The sequence below is a fragment of the Gymnoscopelus braueri genome, assembly GCF_963280865.1.
Source record: "Gymnoscopelus braueri genome assembly, chromosome: 12".
In the NCBI taxonomy this organism is placed as follows: Eukaryota; Metazoa; Chordata; class Actinopteri; order Myctophiformes; family Myctophidae; genus Gymnoscopelus; species Gymnoscopelus braueri.
In genome coordinates, this window is record NC_137614.1 from 41,027,988 (window position 1) to 41,041,018 (window position 13,031).

At 42.1% G+C, this 13,031-nt stretch overlaps 1 protein-coding gene across 2 annotated transcripts in view; it reads right to left on the bottom strand.

The window, feature by feature from the left end:
• ccdc187 (coiled-coil domain containing 187) overlaps window positions 1–12,041 on the bottom strand; it is a 34,477-nt gene extending 22,436 nt beyond the window's left edge. Inside the window, exons 1-3 of one of the 2 annotated variants that reach the window (XM_080443738.1) lie at window positions 11,782–12,041; window positions 10,938–11,098; window positions 576–638 (exon numbers count right to left, since the gene is read on the bottom strand). In XM_080443738.1, coding sequence (XP_080299864.1) covers window positions 576–638; window positions 10,938–10,986 — 112 coding nt within the window. In that variant the 5' untranslated portion in view covers window positions 10,987–11,098; window positions 11,782–12,041. The remainder of the gene's footprint in view (window positions 1–575; window positions 639–10,937; window positions 11,099–11,781) is intronic. The other variant, XM_080443739.1, reaches the window with a different exon arrangement.
• Window positions 12,042–13,031: the final 990 nt, after the last annotated feature.

Sequence of the window (13,031 nt, forward strand, 5' to 3'; positions counted from 1 at the left end):
CAAGATATACTTGAGACAACTTTAACAAAACAAAGATCTCAGGATCCACATGGGAACGGCGTGGCTACCATGTGTATCTCAGACTTCATGTGGTCTAGCCTGTGACATCAGTCATGTATGACTGTCCTTTTAATCATTTTCTCTGCACTGTAATTTTATTCTCTCATTTTTCTGTCTTATTTTAACGTATTTTTTCTTCCTTTTATGACATTCAAATGTCCTTTTATTATGCGTTTCTTTTACACTCTCCGTGTCTGGACTACTTAAACCCTACCATCCCTATCCTGGAGAGAACACATTCTGCAACGCGTTGTGAGCTTGTAGATCTGCTATATTTGGTGAAGCAGTTTGGTGTAGGGGGAAATAAGAGCGCACCAAGTACAGAGGCATGCATGTCAGTGCAGTATATTACAAATGAATGAAACTATAAAACAATTAAAATAATTGATTGTGAGATTCTTTTTTTTTATATAATAGAAGGGACTGAACGTAAGTTAGACACACTGGAATGCAGAGCACGTATTCCATTGAAGTCAAATATTATAGTCTTTAAGCTGTGTTTAACACACACTTACTCTCCTGTTCCTGCAAGCTATGTGCCAACACACCATCCTCCAACACAGCGAAACACTGACACACTGAAAAAAGAGCAGAAGAGCACACAACTTGACATAATAATAGCTCAGATTTCTGTCATGCTGCTTGTGACCTGGGTGTAACGTTTTGTTTCAATAAGCCAGCCAGGTGATCAGGTACTCAGGTTCATTCAATCCAGTTTCATCCAGCTCAGGAACGTGTCTGCAATCAAGTCCTCACTCCTGTTTATCCTCTACAGACCTTGAGAAGGTCAACCATGCTTTCATCTTGTCTCGGATAGATTATTGTAATTCTTTGTACCCTGGACTTTCTCAGAAACCCATTCACCTCCAGGCTACTCCAAAATGCAGCAGATAGCCTTCTAACAACCTCATCACACCCATCCTGGCCTCTCTCCAATGGTTGCCTGTGATCTTTTTCTGATTACATTTCAAAGCCTTACATGGATGTGCTTAGTTACATTACCTATAGTGCTGGATGATATGTCACGAATCTCAATTCGATCGATATCTCATTAAATGCTCAATATGGAAATGGTCATAATGAGTTTTATTAGGGTCAAACTTAAAAGTGTACACATTCTATTGCACTTGCTTTCTGTCCACGGAAACACTCCATCCTCTGTGTGTGTGTGTGTGTGTGTGTGTGTGTGTGTGTGTGTGTGTGTGTGTGTGTGTGTGTGTGTGTGTGTGTGTGTGTGTGTGTGTGTACAGTGGATAACATGAAAGGGGCAGAGACTCCACACACATGCACATGCTGCACAGAGTAGTGAGAGCACTTATAGACGGCATGGCGGAGAAACAGAGATGTGAACGAGATAACGCTCTTTGGAGAAACGCTATGTACATGTAACTGCACCATTGACCAGTATATTTTATTTTAGAGGAATATTACGTCAATAAATAAAGTCATACTGAATAATATTGATTATAGGCAAATATTAGATAATATTAGGCGAGACGATATGATATACATTTTTGGCCATATATCGCCCGGCACTAATTACCTACACTCACTCAGTACATGTTCTCTATCCAGAATGCAGTCTGCCCTCCTCGGAAAGGGGTCGACTGACTGTTCCCAAATCCCAGCTCAAATCTACGGATGTCTACGCTTTCACTGCCATGACTCTGTCTTAACAATGATCTCAAGTTCCACAGTAAAATCCTAAAGAGTACAAATGTTGTTGATCAATCAGATTCAGATATGCAACCCATGATTAGCAAAACAGAAAATAAAATAATATCAATTACATTGTTTAGCTTAATAGCGATAATAACAACCACGAATGTCCTCTATGACAGTGGTTCTCAACATGGGGTTCGTGGACCCCCAGGGGGAGAGTTCTCTGGGGTCTGAATGGGTCTTTAGAGACCCATGGAATCAAATGGACTCCTAAGGATCCTTTTGATTCCATTTTGTATTGTACACTCTAGGAGTGTAAAATCAACTCTGGGGGGGAAGTCCGTAATCTAATACATATCAAACTGGAGGTCCTTGAAAATTAAAAAGGTTGAGAATCACTGCTCTGTGGCATCAACCAACAGCACAGACCAGAGCAGGGAGTATGTGTGAGAGGGCTGATAAGGTTTTGGCAGCGTTCTCTATGGGGGGGGGGGGGGGGCACACAATGAGGAACCATGGAGAACCGTCCCACTGTCCTATACTCTCTCTGTTTATAGCAGACAGACAGACAGACAGACAGGCAGTAAAAAGCATCCATGAATATGATATAAACAACAGAGGAGCCATCCACCACATTTGATGTAATTTTAACTTTTAAAAAATTGTGTTTACAAACTATACTCATCATCTCAACAGTGCGGAGAGTGTTTCCTGAACCACGTGCTGCTATTCTGGTCTCTTCAACAGAGTCCAAGAACGTAGCGGCTTCACTTTATCCAAACAACACCCGTAATTGTGACAGAAGCTGCAGTCTGCAGACATTGCTCTGTGTGTGTGTGTGTGTGTGTGTGTGTGTGTGTGTGTGTGTCTCTCACACTAGCCTTCAACTGTCCATTCCAGTGCCAATCTGGCTACAGTTTTCCTTTTTTATGAATAATGACATTTCAAATCTCACTTTTGTGGCGTTGCACGAATCTGAGAAGTGCATTACGCTTTCTTCCCATTGCAAATGCGGTCACTGTGACTACCAAATTAAGATGCAAAGTTTAGGAAATGACCACATGCAGGAAAGCACTTTGTGCTGGAGAGCCAGTGCACTAAAGTGTTTACAAAGTGGACAAACCTCTAGAGCAGGGGTTCCGAAACGTTTTCAGCTCTAGACCAAAAAGAGAACTATGGTGTTTCCCCACTGAAACTTACAAAAATACATTTTGAATTAGTCACGTGCGTACAGTATGCCCTGTTTGAAAAATTGTGAGAATAGCCAATATACTGTACACGCTCACAAGTTCGCATCATTTAATATTTTGTTGTTGTTGTGGGGGGTATTTCTGAAAATCTTTTGGAAATGTTATGAGAATGGTATATGTTTACTCGGGATACGTTTACTAGTGAAAAACAAGAGGGGGGCTCGCAACTCACTTTTAAATGCTACATGCTGCTGTAAATAAAGATTAGAGCATTAAAAAGTGAGTTGCGAGCCCCCCTCTTGTTTTTCATTATTCTGTTTTTGCAGTTTGGCTCAGCATAAAAAACGGAGGATGTGTGTTATTTTTCCTTTGATACGTTTACTCGTGACCCATCAAAACTGGTCTGTGACCCTAAATGGATGGCTCTATATTTTGGGAAACACTGCAGGAGTGTCTGCAAAATCGCTTTTGAACACAAATCATCTGTCTCTGTGGTTCAGCAGTCCCTCAGCAGACTTCCAGACTAACCACCTGCTGGATAAAAGGTAAAAAGCCACCACAGTTTCATGCCATTAAACCGTCCTCCTTCAGCGAGCTGTCCCCAGGAACAAGATGATGACAGAGACAGAAAGATAAACCAGTGTGACAAAGAGGAACGTCTTCCCAGATGGGAGCGGTTATTTTTATAAATGACAAAAAAGAAATCCAAGCAGAGACGGGTTTAATGTACTGTTTAACCACTTAAAAAGGACATGAACCCCTAGGATGATTTTGTAGTTTGTTATCTGGTTCAGGTTTAAAAACTACAGCAGATTAAAAACGAATTAACAATGGATGTGTTACATTTAGGTGTGCCCAGCAGAGGTATGTGTGCCAATGTGCAAGCATAGACAGTACTGACATACCTAAATCTAATACACCCATTATTAATTAGATTAGCTGCTGCTGTCTAACTGCTGCCGTCTTGCTACTGCTGTAGTTTGTAACCTGAACTGGAAAACAAACTACAAAATCAGCTTAGAGTTTCATCCCTGTTTAAGCCCTATTTTATACTTTCAAAACTTTTCAAAAATAGCGAGGAGAGGCAATTGACGCGTTGTGAGCTTGTACAGTACAATGGCTATTTTTGCTACTAACATTTTGGAATATTTTCACCTATATTGACATGCCCAAAATAGGTAGGCCAGGTTGAAAGTGGTTAATCTAAAGTAAGAGTGACATCATACGACACTGAACGACAGCAGCCCTGTGACCACTTTAGCGCAGCTCAAACGGTCCAGCTAACATCTAAACATGCTCGAGTGTTTACAGGAGCCCCTAATGGCTCTGCCCACTGCAGACAGTGAGCCTGTGGTGGAGTCTGTTAAACAAACTCAAAAGGTTCCTCGGTAGAAAATAAACATCCCATGTTTGACAGATGGTCGGCAACACAGTAACTCACTTAACTTTCTCCATTTCCTCCATTTGGAGCAGACGCCCATCGAGCCTCTTTTAAGGGTGATTTATACTATGGCGTATACACTATATCAGTCATTACTCGGTCTCGTGTATCGCTGTAATCACAGAATGTACTTAGGATTGGTTTTATAGGGTTTATAGGGTATACTTTCAAAATGCCATTAGCGAGACCGGAGACATCGCTTAGGAGTCGATTGTCGTCGAGGGGATCCTACAGCCTAGAAGTTGGGCCAATTAAAAGCACCTGGCGTCCTGATAATCACCCCTTAATGCGGAGCCGATCTGAGCAGAGAGGCTTTTGTCTGTGGAGGCAAAATTATCAGCATCAAGCTGATGACATGCAACTCTCACTTTTGCACCCGCGACCCACCTCTCCTTTCCTTGGACACTTCCGTCTCCTAAATGTTGACTGGCCCGTCGTTCTGCCCTCCCCCGGCCGATAATGATCAACATTTACACAAACCGACCAGCCAGTCCAACTGAGGATGTCTCCTCTTTGTCCCAGTGTGTCAACAGGGAAGGGAGGGAATCCGGTACCCTAAAACACTGTGGTGAGGGTGACTTTCTGGCCAAATCCTTCTCAGCATGCACAGAACGGAACAGAACAGAATGGTTTTAAAGCTGCAATCCGTTAATTCATCCGCTAATACAGAAAGCCTGTAACTTGGGCAGAGGATATATTGTAATTTGAGCTTCATGCACCATTGGTTGTGAACCAGTTGTGGTCCTATCTGACAACAGGATATATACATCATTTCTCAATATAGGAGCAGGCAGGCCAACTACTACAACCAGAAGTTGTGTCAGTTACACTATATTCTACCATACAGATTGTACCAAAAAAAAACATTTTTAATCACAAAACTAGTTATTACCGTAAATAGGCAGCCTGCACTGGTTCACAACAATCAAACTTCATACTCGGAGGGAGGAACCCCCACAGCATAATCCAAGGGTTTTAGCTACACAGGGTGATCTTTAAGTCCGACTACAATGGGCATTAACCCTCGCTAGGCCAGACATGCACTTACGCCTGCTGTGCAGCTTAAGAGGCCGGCCGGCCACTAAACAGATCCCCAACCTGGCTGGACAAAAACCGACACCCTAATCTGACCGGACACAATGACAGCGAGTCATAACAACAGACATTTTACTGGACTCATTCACAGCTGAGAAAGGAGTGTGTATGTGTGTGACGTGTGTGTGTGTGTAACGTGTGTGTGTGTGTGACGTGTGTGTGTGTGCGTGTTTGGGTTTGACCTGTTCTTTGGAGCTGCTTTCAAACGACGGTCACATTACTTGTCTTCTAAAGGCATGCAGGGAGGGCGGGGATAGACACACTGTTGTTATTATGGCTGCTAAACAGGTTTTGAGGCACTCGGGGCTGCACTCTTGGCCCAGTGTGTTCTCCTATACTGTAGTTCCTAGAGAATCCTACTGTAAGCTACTTAACCACTTAAGCCCTATATACTTCCTCATACAAGATGGAAGTTACTTGAGAAAAAGTGTATTTTTCTTCTTTCATTTGCAGTTTTGCACAAAAAAAGTCTTCAAATACCACTATACTATGTGAAATATGTCCTGGTGGTAATACATTTAAGAGTACCATAATAGCTGCTATGCATTTGCTATACCAGAGCTTTAACGTATACAGTTAGCGCCAGTGATACCGTCATATGCAGTAGTGCTGGGCAATATGTCAATATATCGATATCGTGATACGAGACTAGGTATCATAATATCGTGATATGGCATACGTGTTGCCTTTTCCTGGTTTTAGACACTTAATTCTTATTTTATACTTCATTAAAAAACAGCTTAAATAGTAGATCTATAAGCTTGCGGCACATTGTGAGCTTGTAGATTTGCATTTTTTTTTAAACATATGATGGTCACAATACGATACTATCGTCACAATATCGATATTGAGGTACACAGTATTCAAAAATATAATATGATATTTGATTTTGTCCATATCATCCAGCCCTTCCATGATATCAGTTTTATTCCAAAAGGACCAGGCCTATGATGTGTCAAACTAATGGGGAGGTACAGACAGCAGCAATAGTAGCATCCACTGACTGGATGGCAATGTTTTTTGTTTTCCAACAGTAGCAGCTGAATGTTGCAGACTCAGAGAGAGGTTAAAGGTCGGGTTTAAGAGCAGGAAGTCATGACCTGCATGCCCTCCAGGTCACAAGAGTCAACAAAACACACCACAGCTAACACTTATCTCTCTGACCTCCTTAACCCCTCCTAAGAGGGGTCCACCACTGTCTGGAGCCAAGCCATTCCTGGTCAATGGGGACAAAATGACACCATGTGACTGGAGAATGGAGTGTGAATATTTTACTGCAGCACTCGTACTGGATGTCGTTATCAAGCGCTTGCGACAAAGATAAGTAATGTAGGCTGGACAAGTTACAGTTCAACAATAAAACATTGGTTGTCCAAAATGATGGGAATTTAATCATATAAATAACTTTTATGTTCTAGCCTGGCTCCAGACCATAGACTTCGCCCACTCACTGAGTGGACCGCTCGCTTCAGTCAGATAATCAGGCTAATTATGTTCTGTAAAAGAAAAGTTTTTTTTCATATCAGCGCATATTGGACAACATACCGATATCTGTGATAGGCCAATATCGGCCGATAAAATCTAGACGGCTCTAGAATATTTCTGCCCCGTCGCCTAGCAGAGAGGGTGTATTGTAATCACTCCTCTCTGTTTGCCCGTCACAGCAATAACTCAAACGGTTCTATTCCAAATTGGATCAAACTTGGCAGATGAGTAGGGGGTAGGGTCAGGACCGGTCCTATTGTTTTGCACAAGTTCAACATTTGGCTCTGGGTCATACTCAGAACCCAGGCCCCGACAGAGCATGCTTCTTTTGTTGATCAAATTAAATAGACAGTAAGCTTCAGTGTCAAGTGTATGTGCGTGCGCGCTCGTGCATGTGTGTGTGTACACTGTCCAGAATAACAGTTTGAAAATGGAACAACGGGGGTGCCAAGTGATTAGGGAGCGTTCCAAATCGGGTCCCCTTTTGGACTCCTGGGCCGGGCGGACCATTTGCTGCGTGTCACTTCCTGGCTCTCTCTCGTGTTTAATTAGGGCTGCACGATTATGGCCAAAATGATTATCACGATTATTTTGACCAATATTGAGATCACGATTATTCACCGGATTTAGTGACTTTTTTTTTGACACAAGCATATCACTGCTTTCACATTCATGTTGTGCTATTGTCATCCCTGCTAATGTAGGTTTGAATCTAAAAAACGGGTCCTCCATAATAAATACCAAAACTTAAAACTAAATTAAATCAACAGAGCAATGATTTCACTTTTACATGTTCCTGCTAATAAACACATCTTTGCAGACTTGAATACTGTGTTTTGTATTCACTCCAGTGCATATCCTGGATAAACAAAGTATTTCACTCCATTCATTGTACCTGCATGATGGATGTGAATAAAACTGCTGAACCTCACTAGCTGACATACATTTTAACTGATACTTTGTCGTAAGACAGTTTCACGTGCCGAACATAGCCGATCTACAAGCTCACAATGAGTCACACATTTTAAATATCATGTTCATTTAATTGTGGGAAGCCAATATTGTGATCCCGATTCAAATTTGATTAATTGTGCAGCCCTACGTTTAATGTCTCTCTTCAATGAAAAACGAACTTTAAAAAGAAAATGTTACGGCAAACATTTCAAGTGCAAAGTGTCTCAGCTATCCAGTGCGAGAGAGAGAGAGAGAACAGATGAAAACCAGACAGAGGTATTTCTCTTTTATCAAGCGAGCCACTTGGAGAGCAGCGGTGGCGAGTGGCTGCCAAACAGAGAGCCGCCCGCTGGAGGAGGAGGACAAAATGACACAGGTTCTATTTTCAGCCAAAATCGCCTCACCAGCGGCCCACGCTGTTTCTCCTCCCGCTGCTCCGTCTTTCCCACAAAAGGTCTCTGCTGCAGCAGCTCGCTGCCTTCCTGCTCAAAGTGTTCAGTGTGAGGTTCTTCTCACCACTGTGCAACACACACTGCTGCTGTTTAACAATGTATGCTTTGACACTGTGATACGTCGGAAATAAATCTCCCGTGTCGAGGTGCGACACTTTTTGTGTAAGCTTGTAGAACTATTTTATCTGAGCACCACCGGCGTATAATATGTATCACTTTTAGCCATAGAGGGCAGGCCTAGGCTATGTTTTAGAATGCTCGCCTATAATGACATGCTCAAAATAGGGATACCCAGGTTTTTTCGTTTATTATAGTTTTGCAGTTCCCAGAGTTCACACAAAAGACAGTAGAGAAAGTCATCTGAATCAAAACCGTAATGAAGCTGCTTCATTACTGAAAGGCCTGTTAAGCAAGACCTTTCACCAAGATGAAGCAAGGGCTAGATAAACACCACATCGAAATAGAATCAAAAGGAAAGGGACAGGGATGCCCAGGTTAACGTGGTTAAAACAGGACCGGTCCTGAGAGCCAGTCACGGTGAGAGGTGAGGAGCAAACGGGACTTCTCTCTGGGTCACTGGTTGAGAGTCAAGTTAGGAATAAGGGGGGGGGGGATTAGTTCCTTTGGGGAGCTGCATTCCCTCGGCATGTCAGGCTATATCAGGAGTAGCCAAAGGAAGAGAGGGAGAGAGAGAGAAAAAAAAAACAGGAACCGATAAGACGGGAGTGAAAACAAAGCATGTTGACTTGGCCAAGAATTTGGGAACGGGGCAAGCGAGCGAGGAGAAACACCAGCCCTGTGGGAAACCGAAACATAAACACCGGCGGCGGGATGTACGTTAAGATAAATAAAGCCAAGCGTTATTGAGTACAGTTAAGGAGGGACAAAAGGCACACGCACCGCTGACACATCTAGTGGGTGAAAACAGATCGTAGAGAGGAAAACAGCGACTAGACAGACATATCTTATTTGTGCGTTGCCTTAATTGAGCAGTTTAGAGCGGGTCGAATGTGGGGCACGGCTGCTTTTGTTTGTTCGCTGTCCTCCCGGTTTAATAAAGCATGACAATGCAAAGCCACACAGTGTGCCCTTTGTCTATGGAAACGAGAGCAGAAGGGAGAATTATAGCCCATCATAAAAGACGCGCACAACTAAGCTGTTAAAGCAATTTCACATAACATTTCTGGAAGTTGTTTCTGGTAGTCTAAAAATGTTTTTCTGCGTATGAAGGAAGTTATTTTTTCCCTCCGTTTTTCATTTCATGTAAAAAGAAGCGGTCAAATTTGAAACCCTATACTTCATTGCCCTTAGTCCCCCAGGGTTCTATACTAGCCTACCTCCTTGTTTCCCTCTACACCAAATCTCTTCGCCAATAAAAGTACAAGCTCGCCAAAAAAAATAAAAAAAATCACACTGCAATGTGTTGTGAGCTTGTAGATCTGCTATTTGTTTCACAAACATTTTGTCCCCAGTATAGGCACACTAGGGTTCTTGTGGTAAACTACATTCCATCTCTAAACGGGATCTGAATGAACTCAACAAAAGTTTGTGCATAAACAATCATCCCTTGATGACCATCGTCTTCCTCATGGTGGCGTCTATATCTGGGTGTTCCATCGCATTCCTTCTAATCTGCACAAAAGCATGATGCCACATGCGCAAGCAAGCTGGCGCTCCCCACAGACTGGGCTTTGACACATTGTCTTTTCAGGGGACAGCGGTCCGTCTCTACTCTGGTGAGACTTATACTTATCTCCAGTCACTCTTGTCCAGACATGCTGCTTATCCCCGGCTGGATACAAACTACTTACTTCACCACAGAGTCAGACAGACAAGGACACAAGGTCACACAAAACTGCTGGAGAACCAAGGCCAGTCATTACCAGCTGCATGTGACACTAAGTGACAAAGTTCTAGGATGCCGATCTCTTTATGGACACACACATGCACACTCACGTCTATAGAAGACTGTTAACTGTGTATAACCACAGTATTATCCAGCAACCACGGTTCTGAACCGTAAGCCTTCCCATGTAATACTATAGTCGCGGTATGAATACCCTTGCGTTAAATATTTGTATGTAAATGTTATAGTGCTCATGCATGAGCATTTTCAGCTAAACGCACAGACACGCATTTCAATTCCATCAAGCAATATTTTTCTTAAAAGAAAAATGCTTGTCTGTTTACTCAATGGGCCATACTATGTTTAATTAAAAGGGGAAGAAAGATTTGGGCCTAAACAAAAGTATACCATGAACTAGCCTCGATCTCCAGGCTTTTATTGTTTAGTGTTTCTAAAAAATAACCATGAACTAACCCACACAGTGGCATTATGGTAAAGTAGATAGATACCAGACTGTGAAATTCAATACCGTTACACCCCTAGTCTAACTGTACTTTGCTTTTGGCTAAATTAGTACCAGCCACGCATCTGTAATACATTACACTTATTTTCTATAAATATCACATCAGTCAGCCTGAGTGTGTGTGTGTGTGTGTGTGTGTGTGTGTGTGTGTGTGTGTGTGTGTGTGTGTGTGTGTGTGTGTGTGTGTGTGTGTGTGTGTGTGTGTGTGTGTGTGTGTGTGTGAGGTTACCTTCCTGGACGCGTGGCAGATTGGACTGGTCAATCTCCAGCTCTGCCATGGTGGCTTGTCTGTCCCACTCCCCAGGGTGCAGTCAGTCAGTCTGTCCCCAGGGTGCAGTCAGCGCCTCATGGCACACAGAGAGGAAGGAGGAGGGCGTTTACACAGGAGACCTGATGTGGGACATTAGCAGATGTGTGAGTTATATCCTGCAAAATGACAGTGTAAGGTTACACATGATGGGACATCCCTCTGCTCTGCTATTGGACACGATTGCCTTTCTTTTTCTGTCACTGCAGCCATCCATTCATACATAATACGATCTGACAAGATCATTATAATAGGCTATTCTCTATACTCCCAGGGTGGGACACCTGTTGTAGAACACCTAGATGGAGATCTTGACTGGAATGTATTGTTGATGCTGTAGTGCGATTCTCCACAACACAAGCCAACTTTGTTGTTTAACCACTTCAACCCATAAAATACTTCATTGTACGTCAATAGCCAAGCTATACACGCTTTTCGACAAGTTTGTCTATTGTAGCCAAATGTTCGCCTATAGTTTCGCTAAATGTTTGTTTGTCTAGTTTCACCTATTTGCCCCTTAGGTTGATTTGGTTTGTATGATCGATTGTTTTTATTTGGCGACATTAAAAAAAAATGAGCACAGAGCACTTTCCGACATGCATCAGCGATGAGCGTGGTTAAATAAAAAATATCAAACTGGTTCAATAAATAAAAATAACAAATAATCAAACTATGTCAAACAGACACCCAACACATGACGTACACTATCACTATGGCTATAATATACAGTAAGAAAACCTAGTGGCTTTAGCATTAGATGACCTACCTGTTGTTGCATACAAATGCAATGGCTGTGTCCTGTGTGTACAGTAATGTTCAACAAGTAAACATGACAGTCAAGTGTCGGCGAGTTCAGTTCTGTTCGGTCCAGTGGATCAGTGATCAGTCGCTCTCCTCCTGTCTGCACGTGATGATGAACGGAAAGTCAGGAAACGCGTACATCGCTCGTTCTTTTGTGATGTTTGAACTTATCCTTCACTTTAAGTTGTCAATCAAACAAAGACCCGACGGTCGGCTTGCTGCTGCCGATGGGAAGCCGCGGAGGACAAACTTCCATCGCTTCTTCTTTCAGTTCCTGGGGCTTTGCGGCTTCTTGGTCGCTACAGCTGAAAACCAGTAGGGGGCGCCTATCCACCATCCAGTGCATGACCACAGCATTGAGGGGATACAGGATATGTGGGCACTTATAGGGACAACTGGGCACCTTGATGTAAAATTGCCTTTTTTTTTTGTCCAAAATATAAATAAATATTTGAAAAATAATCTTAAGTAATGTAAAGTATACATGATGTGAACATGCACGGTACATCATTGTCAGACTTAAAGGTAGGGTAAGTGATTTGCAATTATTCAAATAATTGCAAAATGGGTCTATGTTCTGATAGTGCTGGTTACTATAGAGTGTCCTGTCCATATAAGGAGTCTCCATGTCTCTCCAGCTCTTTATAAAACAGAAAATGCATTTTCGTTTCAGTTTCAGTTTCATTTCCAATTTTATCCAATCAGGATAGAGAACTCAATCAGGATATAGATTAAACAAGTGAAATTGGAAGTGATGACACTAAGAAATGAGCAGGCAAAATTAGAACTGGAACACTATAAAAATAAAGCTTAAAAATGGGTACTTTCTCCTGATTGGCTGAGATTTTGACACCTACCAGAAAATGAATTTTCTGTTTATTAAAGAGCTGGAGAAACGGGGAGACTCCTGTTACTGAACAAACACTCTATAGCAATGATTACTATCAGAATATAGTGCTTAAACCTTTAAAAAAAAAACTTTTTGTTTTAACCCAAAAATATCACTTACCCTACCTTTAATTTTACCCTTCAACTTCTTGTTTATGGCCCAAAATGACTGGATATACAGGTTTTGTAGCAATTTGTAGCAATTGTAGAAATATTAGATCTTAATTCTCGAATATTTAAGCATGTTCTAATCATGTATACTTTACTTTACTTGAAAACATTTTCCAAATATTAGATTGTTTAACATTTTGGGGGGGGAAATTGCCT